Source organism: Lates calcarifer, linkage group LG7_1, assembly GCF_001640805.2.
Source record: "Lates calcarifer isolate ASB-BC8 linkage group LG7_1, TLL_Latcal_v3, whole genome shotgun sequence".
NCBI lineage: Eukaryota > Metazoa > Chordata > Actinopteri > Centropomidae > Lates > Lates calcarifer.
In genome coordinates, this window is record NC_066839.1 from 9,754,656 (window position 1) to 9,773,770 (window position 19,115).

At 43.3% G+C, this 19,115-nt stretch overlaps 2 protein-coding genes across 2 annotated transcripts in view; both read left to right on the plus strand.

The window, feature by feature from the left end:
• The window catches only part of tulp4a (TUB like protein 4a), a 28,880-nt gene extending 10,250 nt beyond the window's left edge, over positions 1 to 18,630 (plus strand). The window contains 13 exon segments of the mRNA XM_018672618.2: positions 2,788 to 2,916; positions 4,113 to 4,274; positions 4,813 to 4,993; positions 7,976 to 8,083; positions 8,225 to 8,304; positions 8,306 to 8,392; positions 9,115 to 9,339; positions 9,606 to 9,840; positions 10,804 to 10,948; positions 11,529 to 11,673; positions 11,868 to 11,961; positions 12,062 to 15,501; positions 15,608 to 18,630. Coding sequence (XP_018528134.2) covers positions 2,788 to 2,916; positions 4,113 to 4,274; positions 4,813 to 4,993; positions 7,976 to 8,083; positions 8,225 to 8,304; positions 8,306 to 8,392; positions 9,115 to 9,339; positions 9,606 to 9,840; positions 10,804 to 10,948; positions 11,529 to 11,673; positions 11,868 to 11,961; positions 12,062 to 15,501; positions 15,608 to 15,724 — 5,148 coding nt within the window. The 3' untranslated portion in view covers positions 15,725 to 18,630.
• Positions 1 to 19,115, plus strand: part of tmem181 (transmembrane protein 181) — a 67,243-nt gene that overhangs the window by 39,800 nt on the left and 8,328 nt on the right. The gene's annotated exons all lie outside the window — the stretch shown is intronic.

Sequence of the window (19,115 nt, forward strand, 5' to 3'; positions counted from 1 at the left end):
GTCTTTGACCATGCAACACATGATAATTAATGAAATCTGTGTTTGTCTGTGCCTGTCATGCCCATGATCACTCTGGCCCCTCACTGTCCTGCGGCTTCTCACTCTTATCCCGCCTGTCTCCACGTGATGTCTGATCTCTGGGATCGCTGCATCACAGTGAGGTGCTCAGCTGTCCCCTCATGGGATGCCTGGCTAGCTCACACTAATCTCCACACTGAGCTAAATTTACACACACACACACATATACACAGATTATTCTCACCTTTTTTGAGCAGATAAGTGTCCACACATGCAAGGCACAGCATGTGTAAACGCTATCCTGATCTCTTCTTTTGGCCCTCCTCTGTTAGCTCTGTACAGTGTGTGAATGATGTTAGAATTATGCAGCCCTAATCCAAAGCCTCATGTCTACACTGGCTGGAGCTGAATTATGTTGTATAATACCATACGGAAAATCAATTTTGCTCACCAGAGGTTGTAGACGGTGCACGGATGGAGTAACAACATGGATTTGTATTCCCCCATTGAGACCCTTGTGCATGGAAATTTGTTATCTTTGACAGTACTACTGCTGAAGCCGATCAGCTTTGCGCCCAGTGAGTACTGCGGCATCAGGTGACTGAATGATAGATGGCAGGCTGCTTTTAATGGTCTATGAATATGGTCAACTTGGTCAGAATGACATAAAAACCTTAGCCACAGACCTGCACCAGGTCAGGTCTCATTGTGTCCTCTTCCCTGCGGCTTGCCAGCTGAGGCACACCTATAGAGGAGCATTAGGATTTATACCACCGGGAGTGGGAGTGAAAACACAGTAAATCCAGCTCACAGGACACCTAACTGCTGAGGGAGCAGGGCCATGAGAGTGATGAATGCCACTGTAGACGTATTACACTTGAGGCCTGTATATGGTGTTATCATATAAACATGTTTGTGTCAGACAGATCTCTTTGTGCTCACCAAGGATAACCTTGTCTTGGAGCACAACAATACACAAGACAGTGACAAACAGAGAACTGTGGGGAAACAGCAGAGTAAATGTCAGTGGTTACTGGAGTTACCTCAGTGTTTCCTGCTGTAATTGCATAGAAACATATTATGCTGAGCAAAATCTAGCTGGGATTTCTCCCCACATGGTCATTATCAAACCACCTTCCCAACACTACGACGTGCTGAGGGTGCAATGTGTTATATCAGTCACCTGCTGAGCTGAACTTGTTACAAGTGTAGTTAGAGATGGCTATTCAAACAGTGACCTCACTCATTAAAAAGGGGCCTTGACTATGATGTAGTGCAACTGCCCTTTCTCCCTGAAGCTTAATCAGCTTTGTATTATGTTTTATTAAAAAGGAAATAATTTTTCTGACGTTATTCTAGTCAAGATTTGGCACCTCCAACGGTGCAGGTCACTGTAATAGTTTGCGCCTATTAGCACCTAGACACGTATTATCATTAAAAAAAAGGGGGAAAAAAGCAGCCTGTAACCAACCAGGTGCCACCTGGTTGGTTACAGAAGATGTTGTACAGTACCTACAATGTTACGCTGGACCATCAATAGATAGGACTGTGTGTTTGTTGCGGGGGAAGGTGAAGAGGGGATGGTGTTGTTTAGGGGAAAAAAGAGCATGACTGACTAGATTATCCAACTCTCAGCCACTGATCTGTTGGACTTGCACTCAGAGAGTGTAAGCCCCGCTAAAACCTGCCCTGTGTTGTGTGTTTGAGCGTGTACAGCCCACGTGCTTTGCTCAGTGAGAGCAGCTGCTCCTGCTTAGGATTATTCCTCTGGGAATAGGCTGAGTCACGCTACAAGAAGACCAGACAGATAGAGACACAGAGAGGAGGGGGCTGGATGGAGTTTGTAATTTGTGCCTTTAAGATGGGTGACACTGACAAAGAAAGAGGTTATGAACAGTTTGATCTATATTCCTCTCTGCCAGTGATCAACTCCGTCCTCCTCTGCAACTCGTTCCTCAGGGTAATGATGACCTCAGGGCAAATACAGAAACCCATGCATCTGAGTCACCACTGTTAGTGGTTGTACAGTTTACTGTTCATACAAAAATATAGTATTTTCTGTAGGCACATTCATGCATCAGTGCACTCAGTGTCTCCCTCCAGTTTCTCCATCTTTCCTCTCTTTGCATCTCTTACTGTTGCTTTCCCTTTTAGATTTAGACATTAGCCTTTATTCTCCAAATCCCTTTAAGTGTTCTTAATAAAATGGGAAATAGCAACACACACACACTCACTTGGATCAAGTGACAAACCAGGAGGAACACTCTGGAATTACCAGGAAGTGTGGTACAGAAAGACAGGAAATGAATGATTGGATCTCATTGCCTTTTAATATTCAGGATATTAGCAGCTCCTGGGTGACTTTTTCAAAATGAGGTTAACCCACTTTGTGATGTATTTTCATCTGGTTTGATACTAAACTTAGCTTGTTGAAATGTGGGAACTTGGATTTTACTTCCACATTTTAGGTATTCAGCTGATGATCTCATTTAGAGCAGTTTGCATGAGTGTGAAAGCGAGAGTTCAGTGTCTTGATCAAGGACAGTGTGATATCTCATTATCTGTTGTGGGTAAGAGGGCAAAGCTGTGTCACAGGAAGGCCACAGCTAAATTATTTTCCATACTTTACACAACACAATCTGAAATATGATTTGTATATCTTTCAAAAAATATTTATTTAAACATTAGCTGCTTCGAGGATGCAGTGCAGTCTCAGAATTACCGTTTTTAACTCTTGCTCTTTTATTTCTCTTGCTCTGTGTCTTTAAGGTGGTGCTGGTGCGGTGGAATGAGCCCTTTCAGAAACTGGCTACCTGTGATACAGATGGGGGAATCTTTGTTTGGATCCAGTACGAGGGCCGCTGGTCAGTGGAGCTGGTCAATGACCGAGGAGCTCAGGTAAGAAACAACGGGACATGAGCTCAATCAATAATTAAAAGTGTATTTTTACTCAGACTTGCTGTAATGTACTTTGCACTGACACAGAGCAAGGAAAGCATGTACAGAAATAAAAATAGTGCTCATGAAAATGTAATGGGGGGAATATAAATAGTCAGAAGAAACACAATATACAACAGGAATGGGAGCAAAAAACATAGCAGCAACTACAAATATTTAAACTGAAAAAGTAGTGATTTATACAAGCATGTGTAAATCACTACTCCTAACAATATAATGGAATGTGAGTCACATTAATTAGTAAGGAAAGTTAAGATATTGTGACTGGCTGTGCCATCTGCCTCTAATAGTTCACGTGCCGATAAAACTGCCAAGGAAATGTATGATGTGTAGGCTTCATGGATCAATCACTGTCATCTGCTGAGCTGAGTCTGACACATCCTCACAGCATCTTATCTTTTCTGATCAATTTAGTGAGTGGATGACAGCCTAAACAATCGCCTCACTCTTCAGATGGCTTATGTCGTTTGAAATGGCACCTCTGCTCTTTTTCCCTAGAGATTACGTTTTTATGTCATACAAGTGTATTAATCTATACAGACATTAGCAGAAGCAATCATTATTTTAGTTTAAGCAATGTCTTTCACTATTAGCAGTGTGTAGGAGGCCGAGTACTTTAATTTGTTTGTTCTAAGGTATTCTGACAGCACTGGTTGCTGGGATAAAACAATACATTTCAAAGTAAGAAGACTATGTGTGAGACTAAGCGTAAACTAGCGTCTCCTAGAGACTGTGCTCCTCTGTGCATCTCAAAGTGTTTGCCATCATTAGAGCCCTGCTAGTGAGAGTACTGGAGCACATGAACATTGTTTATCATTTCCCAGAATGATTCCCTGAAGCTCAAGGTGGCATCTTAAAATTCCTTGTTTTATCTGACCAACTGCCCAAAAACCAAAATATTCTATTGATTATCGTATCTGACAAAGAAAAACAGCAAATCCTCCAATTTGTTTGGCATTTTCTGTTAGTGAACTTTTTGATAAATCAAGTAATTATTTCAGTTTTTCATGACAAACCTACAGTTAAAATTAACATCAGAGGCAGCTGATACCATACATGACAGGGGTGAGGTGTATAAGAAGGTGGAATTTGTCATTAATAACATTTCATTCTTAACTGATGTCTGTCCTCTGCAGGTGAGTGACTTCACCTGGTCCCATGATGGCACCCAAGCCCTCATCTCCTACCGTGATGGCTTTGTCCTGGTGGGATCAGTCAGCGGGCAGAGACACTGGTCCTCTGAGATCAACCTGGAAAGCCAGATCACCTGTGGTATCTGGACTCCCGATGACCAGCAGGTAACACACACACACACACACACACACACACACACACACACACACACATCCCACAGAACTGTGATGGGCGCTATGCCAGCCTTTGAATGCTAATAGATGTAGAAGTTTTAGGTTTTCATTTGCCACTTTTAGTATGTAGACTTGTCATTCAGAAGGCAGAGACAAGCCCTGAGGGAGATCAGCTGTGAGTGACAGCAAGCGTTCTCTGTCTTGAATGTGTTGTGGTTTTGTTTTTTGCCTTCATGCTGTTACATTGTCAGCTCAGGTTTGGACGTCATCAAGCTTTCAGTCTGTATATGTGTCTTTGTTTATCACTTTCATCCCGTTTATGTCTCAATTTTATTATTTCTCAAGTTGTTTTCCTTGTGATATGCATTTCTCTTGGCTTTCTTTGCTCTCTATCTGTCATGTCCTATTCTGTTCCTAAGAATGCCTCCATTTTCATCTTTGCTCTTCTGTCTTTGTGTCTAAGTAAATTTTCTCTCAATCTCTCTCTTTCCTTCCTGTCCCCAACAATTCTTTCCTGTTTCTGTCCCAGGTGTTGTTTGGTACTGCAGATGGACAGGTGATAGTGATGGACTGCCACGGGCGCATGCTGGCCCACATACTGCTACATGAATCGGATGGCATTGTCAGCATGTCCTGGAACTACCCCAGCTTCCTGGTGGAGGACAGCAGTGAGAGCGACACGGACTCTGACGACTACTCCCCACCACAAGGTTTGCCACTCAGGGTTTGATCTGAATAGTCGACTGCTCAAAACGCTCACCTTTTACCTTCGGTCTCTACAGGGACTTCCTGTTGGCTTAGAGATTTGCTTTTGGTTGCATGTCACACACATCTCGCTACCCATATTTCCTGTCTACCTCTCCACTGAAATCTAGTAAGAAACTTTTCTGCAGTGTTGTGTGGATTTTAGACTTTATAGGTTGACTACTTAACACAGGAGCTGCAATAACCGTGTCTTATAGTGTCTGCATTAGCTGTGCAGCAAAAGCGGCACATTTACAACAGCTGCAGCTCTCTGTCAAGAGCTACACCGCATCCATGCAAGTTCAACTACAGTACTGCTGTATACAATCATGTACTTTGCCAAAAAAGATTTTACCAGTCTCAGTCAAAATGTTTAAATTGGAATTGTGTCTGTTCTGATAGCTGTTACAAGTCTGGTGTAAACATGATCTACGAGTATAACCTGGTGTAGAACTGGAGGGCAGTCTTTGAAAGGTATACTGAGTGAGGCACTGTGCCTATAGGGAGTGGAGTGCTGGGGTGAAGCTGTCCAGCGGTGTCGTACATAGGTACCTCTGTGCACAGGAAAGCAGATGTGGGACCATCTGTGAGCTTCCAACAACCCCCCTCTTTTCCTCCATCTTTTATTGCTCCATCAATTCTTCCTCACGCTGTTAGTCCAAAGGGAAGGGGAAAGATTTCCTAGTAGGGGCACCAGGTGGGGACACAAATTATGGCTGGTGGGTCAGGACTGTGTTATCATTAGTATCCCTGGTCCCCCTGGTATGCACATGAATATTTAAGATACTGGAACAGGTGTAGAACTGGACATTAACTGTGCCTGGGTTCTCTATGAAGTCATTAAATTAACATGAAGATTGTGGCATATATTCAAGAAATAATAATTGACTAATTAACAATTGATGAAAAGTTCAGCTGTGTGCTTCTGAGCTACACAGCCAATCATTAATACTGCATGTTTACAAACTCAAGGAGCTTGTAAATAATGGTACATGTACTAACACCGCCAAAGTGCAGTGAGAGAGCGCTCTCCTGACGTTGGGCTGACGTTGCCACTGGACCTTCTGTTTGCTCTTTATGGTGCAGAAACTGTTGTCATAACAGCAGCAGCTGTCACAGTGTAAGGGTGTGCGTCACTAAACTCCTCATGTGCTGCACACTTTTATCATACTCAAGTGAACAATCACAGCCTCTACCTTGGAAACCTGCAAAATAAAGCGTGTTGTCTTGAATTACAATACAATAAGTCACTCTTTGAAACTGCCCTGGTCCTTGAGTGTGATGCCACAGTTGACTACACGCTATTTTTAGCATTAGGGCCTGTTTTGGCCACGGTGGCCCTCATTACAGCACAGTCTAAAACTTACAGAATAAACAGTTGCAGAGTAAGCACTTATTCCTCATTTGTAGTGTCCCCTCCACCTAACTTGTTTTTAGACTGTCATGATTCACATATTGTTGTGTATGCATGCTATGTCAGCTTTTCTTTTTTTGGCGTCCTGTGCTGTCAACATGCACATATATACAATAGTAGTAATTAAGAACAGTCACAATTGTGCCTGGGTGTATATCAGCTGTCCAGTGCAAATACATAAGTGGCCCGTGTGGATCTGGTACACTGGGATGTGAGCAGTCACACAAGGGAAGAGCTACATGTGGTTAGCTCTCCCCATCCTCTTGCTGCTTTCACTGTGTACAGCAGTCCACGCAACGACCTCATTTTTATTGGTTCCTGTTTTGTGTTTTTACCTCCTATCCTATTCTCCTCAGCCTAATTACTCCCAGTTGCTAAGGCTGAACTGGTGAGTGAGGGTCTGTCCTCATCCTGCTGCGCTATTTTTTTTCCCCTTCCTTCACTGTGGGCCAAGTGGTAAGACTGAAAAGTGCTTGCCTTAGCTGGAACTCTGATTATGCTCTAACTCACTAATTAAACCAGTCAATAATAATTGATTGGACCCGATAGAAATTATCTCTCAAGTCGACAACCTGACTGAGACACCAGGCTGCCTCTTCCTCCGCCTGCCAAATCTTTCTGCCATGAAATATGATGATGACCTATTATCACTGCAAAGCACAGCACAACACACTGCATTTACAGCAGCATCATATATATGATGTATGACACACATAAACTGATTAATGTAGGGAAGAAGTAACTGTTACAGGGCTGAGAATCAAGCAGAAGTGGATATCTTTATTTGTGTTGTTATTTGGGTCATTGCAACACTATGTTAAAGGACAAAGTCAAAGATGCTTTAATGAAAAACGTATGGGTCGTTGTCTGAAGGTATGTTATTTATAGCAGTTTGACTGATAATGCCACTTGTTTGCAGCAGTGAGATGCGCTGAGTGTGTTTTAGTGTGATTCTATGTTCTCATGAATAGAACACAGTGGAAACTCACTGACAATGAATTACAGCTGCCAAAGATCTGGAGCTGTCCTAGCCTCTCCCAGAACAGCCCTCAATTACAGTAAACACACACAGCATCACAAATACACACACACACACACACACACACACACACACACACACACACACACACAGCCTTCCTCACATCCAGTCTGTTTTTATGGCCCACTCTGGAAATGCATATTGATCACCCGATTCTCTGTAAGTTACCAGTATGATACCTCATTGATGGCTGCAAATAACAGTTCTTTTTGCTGTAAATTTATCTGCCATTATTTTCTTGAAAAATGCTTGTTTTGTTCATCAACCTCTCCAAAACCAGAACCACAAAATGTCTGGCATGTTAAGTCAGGCTATTCATGTTACTTACTCTCTATGTTTTGCTATATAATAATTAAAATGCCCAGAAAATAAATGTCTAAACATGCAAGTTATGGTTTATATTCATAAGTGAGCATTTTGCAATTGATATCAGTGCACTTTAAACTGTTTTCACCTCACTGTGTTTCTCCCACACCGTCCTTTGTCTCCTGTCAGTGCACAGCCAGAAGCCACTGCTGACAGTCAGCTTCACCTCTGGTGACATCAGCCTGATGAGCAACTACGATGACCTCTCTCCCACCCTCATCCGCACCGGTCTGAAAGGTGTGTGGGCGTCTTATCATTAATGTATACCAACTCTGTCTCTTTCTTTGTTTCATTGCTTCTCTCACTTAATTTCTTTTACCTTCATATATTAATGTTTTTACATTATGAGTACTTTTTCTTCTGTGTCCTGTGCTGTAGATGTGGTGGTCCAGTGGTGCTCACAGGGGGACCTCCTTGCAGTGGCAGGGATGGAGAGAACACTCCTCTCCCCTGACTCATCCTGTCCTCCCCTCTGCCAGGAATGCCATTGTCAAGTTCTACAACGTTCAGGGTGAACACATCTACACACTGGACACTCCAGCACAGGTGATTATCTTTAACAGGGCCAAACCTGGTTAACAAATACTCTGAAGTCATAGCACTCTGATTACTTATTTGTGATAACAAGTATTACTCAGTGAATGTGTTCTAAGCTGGCTCCTCTTGTATTTATGACTTTTATATTCCTCCTCAGTAACTGGACTCTGTTTATATAGAGACTTAAATGGTCACTTGATGTGGTAAAACCTGCCAAATAGCTGGGAAAAAATATTCTAATGCATTACTTTAATTAGACTCTTTGTAAGTGAAGCAAGTGAAGCGAATTGACTTGTTTGAAACATAGATTGAAGTTAGAAGAGTGACAGCTGCTGGATTAAACATCTGGACAGTTTGGCCAATTCAGTCATGTTTCCACTCATAGAAAAGTATATGTAATTGTCTTTGAAAAGTTTGAAATTCAAGATGTTGCACTACGTGTCAAACCATCCTAGAAGATCAAGATAAAGACTATGATTTATTTGAGAATATGCTGTGACTGAGGCCTGCCCAGCAGTCTACCATAAGCATGCATTTACTCTCATCTTTCTGTAAATGTTGAGGACAACTGCTGTTGCCAGAATTCACTCCAAGAAATGTGCTCAAGAAAGAATTTTATCACAGCCGTAACAGTCAGAAATCCTAATATTCACCAATCATTCATGCTTGACATTAACTCTATGCAGAGGATGTGGTGTACTCTTTAATGTACCTTCTGCGTCATCTTGCAGCGCCCGATCACTACGCTGTGCTGGGGTCACCGGGACTCTCGTCTGTTCTTGGCATGCGGTCCAGCGCTTTATGTCGTACGAGTCGAGCACCGTGTCGCCAGCCTGCAGCTACTCTGCCAGCAGGGCATTGCCACAGCAGTGAAGGAGGAAAAAGATGTTGCCAAGCTCACCATGCCCTCCCGCCTCTGTTCTTACGTCACTGCTGCTTTCATCCCCACCATCAAGGTAACACAAGGCAGGAGGGTGTTAGATCCATTAAAATCATAAAAATAAATGTGAAGAGCTTCCAGGAAATTTATTTAATGCATGCCAGAGATGTCATAGATGTCACCTTCTGAAGCATGATATGACTAAGATGAGCCCAGGCAAATTGACAGTTGAAAGTGTGGCTTAGCATAAGAAAACCCTAAGTAGCAAAACACTTGGAACAAAATAACTGTGCCAATAGAGAAGTTTTTGAACTACACTAAAACCTCATGTTTTTTTTCCAGCCCCCCATCCCAGATCCCAACAACATGCGTGATTTTGTGAGCTACCCGACAGCTGGGAATGAGCGTCTGCACTGTACCATGAAGCGTACAGAAGATAACCCTGAGGTGGGGGGGCCCTGCTACACTTTGTACTTGGAGTACCTAGGAGGACTAGTGCCTATCCTCAAGGGCAGGCGAATAAGCAAACTACGTCCGGAGTTTGTCATTATGGACCCCAAGACAGACGGGAAAACAGGTAAAACTGAGCTTCCTTCATTTTGGCAACCCAACTGGACATAATAACTGAACAAAAAATGATTTCCCAATTAACATGTTTTGTGATTAGGGTTGTATGATCCAATCAGTAAGACCTGACACATTCAAGTCAGCAGTTTACTATAAATACATGTGTATATACAACAGGTGCTGACAGACAGAATCTGTTAAAACTGAGCTCTCCTATTATGATTAAAATGATTAAGAGGAATATGTGGGAGTTATCTTATGTCAGTGTAAGATTTTAGTCACTTTAGTCACCATTTAAATGGTTAATCTTTCCTAACCGTAAAGTATGTCTGACTCCCATATTAAATGAATTTACTTTCTTGTTTGATCAATAGTATTATTGCTGTGTTTTAATCCTCACATTTTTTGCAGTTGTCTATTCATTCCCGAAAATTCAAATTGTTAAATGCATTCCCCTCAGACTCATTTGCCAGCTCCAGTACTTTTCCAGTTATTTGAGTTTCTTGAGTTGATGCTCAGTGAGTTAGTATGTTTTAGTCACATAGGGCAGACTGGGCCCATGTTAATTAAAATCTGCTTAATGGGGGCTCTGATGGCCCATGGGTTCCTCATAAATCAACCCGCTCTCTCCCCACATGGTGATAAATGAAGCCAGCCATGAAATGGTTCCAGCCCGTTCACACTTTAATGTCCATCAAATAAATTAGCTTGACCTAAACTAGAGCAGCAGTGATTCACAAACTCCATATGAATGAGGAAACAGAGAAACTGAGAACTACTGAAACAATGGTCTGGACTGAATGGATCTAAATGTTAATCTGCAGAAATGGTTTAACACTGCTGCAGCACCATTGTGTTACTTAATACTTAATACTGGCCGTATTAAGTAAAGTTGAATCTTGAGAACTTGATAACCAATTTGCTCAAAAGTAACTCCATTCTTTCCATCCATCATCCTGTTTTCTCCCCTCAGATGAGATATATGGCAACAGTCTGATATCTGCCATGATCGACAGCTGTAACTGCTCAGACTCCAGTGACATTGAGCTGAGTGATGACTGGGTGGGCAAGAAGTCTCCAAAGATATCCAGGGGCAGCAAATCCCCCAAATTACCCAGGTAACCAGACCTTTGGCCTTTATGTACCACAGCATGTCATCTACAACTAATATTTCCTGTTTTTTTTTTTTTTTAATGTGTTTTTGACCCAATAGCAGTGTGCAACAGTCTATCTGCATGTTTCCACACAATTTAATGAGGGTGTTCACATTTCACAGTTATCCTACTTTGAATCAAGAAACCATTTTTATGCAAATCATGATTTTAAAAAGTTAGTTTTAGATGAATTCAGATTTTTGACATAACTGTTACTTCATCCTACAACACCATAGAAACATAAGAATCAACCTTTAGATGAATGTTAAATTAATATTTTGCCCTTTTTGATTTATGTTTCTGCCCAGTGAAGTAAATAAAAGTACCAGAATTTAGTCTTTTATAAATGAAATTTTGCATAATATTTCAGGTATGACATTTAGGAATCCCAGCTCTTTGCAGATACTGAAATTTTAATCTTCCTTATCAACCCTTTGCATCAATGGAATGTTCTGCATTTGTTTTTTGTTTCACTGCATGCCTAAACTTTCTTTTTTATTTGCTACCTTCTCTGTAGAGACTTAGTTTGTCCCTTTACCAACAGGATCAACATTGATCCCAGAAAATCGCCCAAACTGTCCCGTGCTACGCAGGAGATCTCCAGATCACCACGGTTACCCATACGGAAACCCTCAATTGGGTCACCCAGTCTAACACGGAGGGAATTTCCTCTAGATGACATCACTCAGGTAAAAAAAAAACAAAAAAAAAAAAAACAAATCTTTGAGCTACACTTGGTTTTTTTTTTTTTGCTGGATGGGAAGCCAGTGAGGGGTCAGGTCACTCTTTGTCCAGGGGTGAGGGCACATAAATGTATTAATTTAATAGATTTTTGTATGTGTTCATAGAAAATAATATGATTCTCTTTGTTCCTCTCTTGCAGCAAAATTACCTTGCTCAGGTTACATCCAATATTTGGGGAACAAAGTTCAAGATAGTGGGTTTGGCAACATTCTTGCCTACCAATCTTGGTGCAGGTAACCAATCAACATCTTTGTCTTTTGTAATTTAAAATTAATGAATAAATTACTAATTTCTTTTTTATTTGCTCATTTTACCCTGCCCCTCTCTCCTCAGTCATCTACAAGACAAGCCTCCTCCATCTGCAGCCGAGACAGATGACCATCTACCTGCCAGAGGTGCGTAAGATCTCCATGGACTACATTAATCTGCCTGTCTTCAGCCCCAACGTCTTCAGTGAGGATGAAGATGACCTGCCTGTCACAGGCCCTGCTGGTGGCGCCGATGACAACCCTCCCTGCACTGTCAACATCCCTATTGCCCCCATCCATAGTCCCGCCCAGGCCATGTCCCCCGCTCAAAGCATTGGTCTGGTCCAATCACTCTTAGCCAATCAAAACGTTCAGCTGGACGTCCTAACAAATCCTACAGCAACGCCAGCAGGAGCAGCAGCCAGTGGGTCAGATCAAAGTCAGGACACTATCCTGACAGCCCAGTACACAGTTCCCACCAGGTATTCTAGTCCTGGTCAGGTCATCTTTGGCGGGCTGGAAATGGGTCGCCTAATGGTGGGACCTCCACCTTCTCATCATCCATCGCAACAACAACCAAATCACCATCAACAGCAGCAGCAGCAGCAGCAGCAACAACAACAACAACAGCACCAACAACAACTACAGCAACATCACCAACAAATTCAGCACCACCAACAACAGCTTCAGCAGCAGCAGCAGCAGCAGCAACTCCAACAGCAGCAGCAGCAGATGCTCCAGCACCAACACTTACAACAGCAGCAGCTCCAGCAGCAGCACATCCAGCAGCAGCTTCAACACATGCAGCAGCAACAGCAGCAACAGCAACTCCAGCAGCACATACAGCAACAGCAGCAACTTCAACAGCAGCATCAACAAATTCAGCAGCAACTGCAGCAACAGCAGCAACAAATGCATCATCAACAGCAATCACAGCAGCAGCAACAGATGCAACAACAGCAGCATCACCATCAACTTCAGCAGCAGCTTCAGATTCAAATCCCTGTTCCCTCCATGTCATCAGGACAGCCCTCAGGTGCAGCTGTGCATCAGCTCCAGCCGGGGGCGCTGCAGATCCAGATCCCTCAACCACCTGCAGATTTAGTGGTTGAGAGAGCAGTGGGAGGTGAACATGAGCACCTACTGAAAATCAAAACCACTCGGTCAACTCCACAGCTGGCAGAGGGCGATACAGTGGTGTTCAGTGCCCCTCTAGAGCTCAGCAAGATGAACCCTCCGCCTCCCTACCCTGGGACAGTGGCCGCCGCTGTGGCTGCTGCAGCGGCTGCTGCTGCCTCAGCAACAGCCTCCACTGCAGCCTCCAATGCTGCTTCTGGGGCAGGTGGGGGCACCAGTGGGACTCCTCCTCCTAGTGACCTTTGTATGAAAAAGGGAGAGTTTTATCCTTTAGGTCAGCAACAAGCGCAGTACCCCACGCCACTGGGATATGAAAGGATAACAACATTTGACAGCAGTGGGAATGTGGAGGAGGTATGTCGTCCTCGAACGCGCCTTGTTTGCAATCAGAATGTGTACACACTCCAGGGACCTGGCAGCTCTGCCACTCTCAGGGTCACCTCTTCATCCTCCTCCTCCTCAGCTGACAAGAAGATCCAGCTGCCCTATACCTCTGCCACTCTAAACAGACTCACTGCACCTCGCTATTCCATACCCAGCGGAGATCCACCCCCATACCCTGACACAGCCAACCAGAACAGTACTGTTGGCAGGAACCCTGGACAGAGGCTTGACAGCAGTCTGATCCATGCCACTCTCAGGAGGAACAGCCGAGAGGCCGCTCTCAAAGTTTCCCAGATGCTGGAACCGCCTAGACCACTGCCTCCCAAGGCCAAAAATAGTGCACTAGCAGCCTCATTCCAGCAGAGGGTGCCAACAGCCTTATACACCTGCAGTCAGTGTAGCAGTGGATCAAGTGTTGGAGGAACTGCCCCAGGGAGTGCTAATGGAATAGCAGGAGGAACTATTATCAGACAAGATTTCCCTCCCAGGAATGGGGCACCACACAGCACAGTTATTGTTCACTCCAACAGTGCTACTCCTTTGACCTCCCAGTCCTCTTACAACCTGCTGAGCTCTCTGGAAGGATCTGGAAATGCAGCAGGAGGAGGAAGTAACAGAGACAGGGCTGAATATGTTAATTCAGCATTTACTGAGGATGAAACACTGAATCAGACACTGAGGCATCTGGCACTAGGAGGAAATGATGCATCAGGGCTGGTTGTCAAACGCCCACCTCCCTATCAGTGGGACCCAGCTGCCACAGAGGAGGTGTGGGTTCCTCAGGAACGGACAGCAACATTGAACCCAACTGGCCCTCCTGGACCTCACAAACCACCCCCACTCATTCTTAGTCCAGCTCAGCACTTGGATGTGTCCAGGCTGCCTTTTGTCCTTTCTCCAAAGTCCCCCACCAGCCCCAGTGCTGCATCATTTCAAGCTGCTGCAGCAGCTGCGGGCTACCAGATCTCCCTCCAGTATCCTCCAGCAACTGCCTATTCTGGAGCCCAGCTCCAGCCCATCCCAGGTTCACCACGCCCCTGCTCCTCCCCAAAGGAGGTGGTGGCACCAGTACCCCTTTCACAGCAGGATGCAACCCTTGTCTTACCGCCAGGTTACCCTGCAAACCTGGCAAACCTGGCCTGCTGCCCCCTCCCACCCATGTATCCAGGAGGAAGCGCTTGTTCTGGGCTTCCCATTCCTCCCATTGCCCTTCACACTCCTTGGGGTACCTATAACTCTTGCCCCCCTATGCCCAGTCCTGCAGTGCCACTCCCACCTAAAGCCTCCCACATGGCAGTAGACAAAAATGTTCTCTCGCCGCCCCCTCCTCCCCCACCACCCCCTCCACCACCACCAGCAGAACTGCAGAGCCATGGAGGATTACAAGAGGCTATGGCAGAGGCTGGGGAAGGTTTTCAGGAGGTGCTCTCGTTGACTGAGAGCCCTGTGCCTCAGCGGTCTGAGAAGTTCAGCAAGAAGAACCGCAAGCGGGCAGACGGTCGGGCTGATGAAGCTAACGTTCCACCGCTGGCTGAAGGGAGCAAATCGAAAAAGGAGGGCAGAGCTCTGGGTGATTTCAACTCACTCATCTCCAGCCCACGGCTGGGAGGAAGGGACAAGAAGAAACTGAAGGGTCAGAAAGAGCAGCAGTTGAAGGCTAAGAAGCTGAGTAAGGCTACTGCCAATAGTGAGTTCCAAGACAGCTCAGAAAGTGAGCCAGAGCTGTTCATCAGTGGGGATGAGCTGCTCAATCAGTGCCAGAGCAGTAAAAAGGGCTGGAAGAGTAAGAGGAACCTGAGGGCTGCCAGTGAACTGGATGAGATCAAATGTCGAAAGGCTAACGAGAAGGAGGACAGAGGGCTGGGCAGCCAGGGCTTTGTGTATGTCATGGCTAACAAGCAGCCGCTTTGGAATGAAGCCACGCAGGTCTACCAGCTGGACTTCGGTGGGCGCGTCACACAAGAGTCTGCCAAGAACTTTCAAATTGAACTGGAGGGCAGACAGGTAAGAGAGCTGCAGTTCAAGAAATATTGCTCACTGTATGTTATTCAAGATAGTACCTTCTTTGTCAATAGTCAGTACTGACTTTTTTTGTTTGTTTTTCACACAGGTGATGCAGTTTGGCAGGATTGATGGCAATGCCTACATCCTGGACTTCCAGTATCCCTTCTCCGCTGTTCAGGCCTTTGCAGTGGCTTTAGCCAATGTCACCCAACGCCTCAAATGAGATGTCCCGTCCCTACCCTGAGTTATATCTGGGATTTAAATGCAATCTGTTGAAGGGGCACAGTTGTTTCATTTGAGATTTTAAAAACTTTTGAGTTTGGAGAGAAGAGTCAAATCAGCCCTGGTCTTAGAAAGAGATACAATCATGCTGCACTACACAATGCTGCCACTAGAGTTGGTGCAATAAGCATTGGCTGCATTAGCCAAGGATGCCCTCAGATTTGCTCCGTTTGGAAGCCGGTGGCACCTTGCGATGCATGTAGGGCCAAAGAGCTGAGCTTTGGTAATCACCATGCAAATAAATGCTGCTTTAGCTAGAAGAAGCTTGTAGACGTGATAACCAATCGGTTAACTGAGAGAGGAATTGTCAAGGTGCAGTTTTCAAAAGAGGCAGCAGTAATACTTGAAAACCACACTCTGGAGATCAAAGATGCTTTTTTCCCAGAGTGCACAGGTACTACTGGGCACTGAAATCCATTGCTGTACAAACCTTCAGTGAAACAGTTACCACTTTATTATACTGCTTTTGCTTTTAGGATGTTATTAAATAACTAAACATGGTGGAGGGTAGGAAGGGACTGTTTGTTTTTGTTCTCTGCCATTCTTTTTGCTCAGTCTATCTTGGCTGGAATTGAGGCTTAGATAATATGCATCATTCAGGAGCACTACTAAGAGTTCACACTTTTCACTGTTGTGAGAGGTGCGTCACTGTTAAAAACCTGGGCAGGTCAAGGAGGAAATCTATCTGAGGTGAACTGCAGTCTTTTCCACGTGGTTTCCTGGGACTTTGAAGGAAGAAGAAATGTTATTCTGCTACATTAATTTATATGTACATTTTGTTGTTTATCTATTCAGATATGAATTTTAACATTATTATCATTGTTTGTGATATACAATCTTCATACCCTGTCAACATGGATTTCAACTTACCTGCTTTATTTGGGAGACTGGTGACTGAATTTGAATATTGCTATGTAGTCTGGAGTATTGAGGAGGGAGCGGCATACAGAATAGCTTTGACTGACATATCCTGTACTTTAGTGAAATATCTACATATGGTGACATGGGTGTAAAAGAAGTCGCCAGGGCCTAGACTGAACAACTTAATCTCTGGCATGAAGTGATGTGTCACCTGCTGTCACTTCTGTGAAGTGAGTATGTAGTTGAGGGGGCTGTCCCTGCTCTTAAAAGACCACGCTAAACATGTAAGCAAGGTACAGGAAATATTTTTGTATATTTCACCTATGCCATTTCATACTCTTTTCAGAAGTCATGTAAATACATATCAGTCATGTGTAAATGTTGTAAAGAGACTTGGGTGACTTTGACAGATGTCTGTTTACACCTGTCTCCACTGTGTTTTAAGTGTAATTTCAGGTGTGGAGCGAAGCTGTAGTACTGTTTAACTCAACAGCTACAACCACAAAAAAAGTTAACAGTTAAGCTGAAATCATTGTTACTGAATCTTTGAAGTCAGAATTCCAATGAAGGATGAAGCTGTTGAAATCTGTTCATTTACTAAGCTGACACTGAAATCTGAAAAGCTGGTTTATTTTTTTATTTTTTTTTCTTTTCTTTCAGGCAGTGAAGCTTGTGTTCATGTTACACTAAGGACACAGAGCAGGTCCAGCTGTTAGGAGTGTGGGCAAGAGTAGGCACATTGCAAATATCTGCAGTGAGTTTTATTTGTATAAGATTGTAGCTAAAATCACTAAAAAAAAAGGGCAGTAATATTTAGGCTTAATAACATTAGGTCAGTGAGATCAGGGTCACCTCAAACATTTGTGCCAAAAGTTTAGAGTTGGGGGGTGGGGGGGTGCCTAGAGGGAAGTGTAACTTAACACTTGGTATAAAGAAAACTGTTACTCTTGACCAGCTCTGCTTTGGTCTCTGAATTAATGAGATTATTACATACTTTAATGTGATCTGTCCATATGAGATGCATGTCTGTCAGAGGAGGGTTGTAAGGATGGGGATTGGGGGAAAAAAGTCTCTACTGATCCTAAAAAAAATGAAAAGAACATGAGCATGTCATAAAGAAAATATCCATCTTTTTGTGTTAGTTGTGCAATATTTTCTTCGGGGAAAAAAAAATCCTTTGTCATCACTTTTGACCACAGTTTGAAACCGTTCTTTTAGTTCAGCGTCTCAGTTGCTGGTCTGTATATTTTATTTATGAGATTATTTCCTAAAGGAGATATAGTATCTATACATACTCTATATTGTGGAGTTTTCTGAACATTTCTTTGTGTTGATAAAAAGTTTGTTACAAGTGTAGCCCAATTTGTGAGATTGGAATGTGGGGTGGGAGGATTTTTGGGGGCGTGGGTTGGGAAGGGGCAAATTTTCTGTGTTTTGTGAAGTTTGCATTGGACAGAAAAGATGTGAATGAGTAAGTGCCCAGTTTAGTGTAGCTGGTAGACTAGTTATGTAGAGTGTAACTGTCATGTCATGGTGTGTCTGTATTCAACTGTGCAGTCTACCAACCCCATCAGTGTTAAATCTATTATCTTCAAACCTGTGTGTGTGTGTGTGATCATGGCTTCTCGCACACACACACAACACACACACACACACACACACATCGTTCACATAAGTTCACAAGTGTAAGCCACTGAGTTCATGTTCAGAATTGCCTATGGACTTAGGTTAAGGATTCACTTTAAACTGAGTTTATGAGATGACCTGTTGTAGATATTGTAGGATTTGGCTTTTCTTTAGAAAAGATATGTGCTTTGTATTTGTAGATGTAGACTTAAATGACAAAAACACTTGAAAAAAATCTGAGTCTGATTTGGTGACTGAACGTTTATAGTGAATGGATAGTAAGGCATGCCATGTAAATTATTTTATAATTGTATATGTCACGCATCTTTTGAATAAAATGTCATTGTTTCAGAAAAAAAAGACTTTTGTCTCCTAAATATACTCTGTATTATTGTTGAATTCATAGCCAGCTATTGTACCTGTTTACACAAGGTGGTTCCTGGTCTCAAACAGCAGACATACTGAACTGCCACAGCAGGAAAAGACCAGCTGGAATTACTTTTAACAATGGCTCTTTTCCATCTAAGTGTGTCTTATGTCATGACACTGAGCCAACATGCAGGATACTGGGGCTAATTTACCTCATAATTAGCATATTTGTATTAAGATAACAACTCATAAATATCAAAGAGTTTACCAATACATAAGACTTAGTGTAGGCTGGTATTTTTTAAAATGGGAAGAAACTGAGTTACGACTTAGTAACTCATAATTCTGAGAAACTTTCTCATGGTTTTAAATTAGTATATGTATATGTATATGTATATGTGGGTCATTGTTATGAAAAGATTTATCCTGTGCGTAACCAAGTGTCTTACAAGCTCATATCTACAAATTGCCATAAT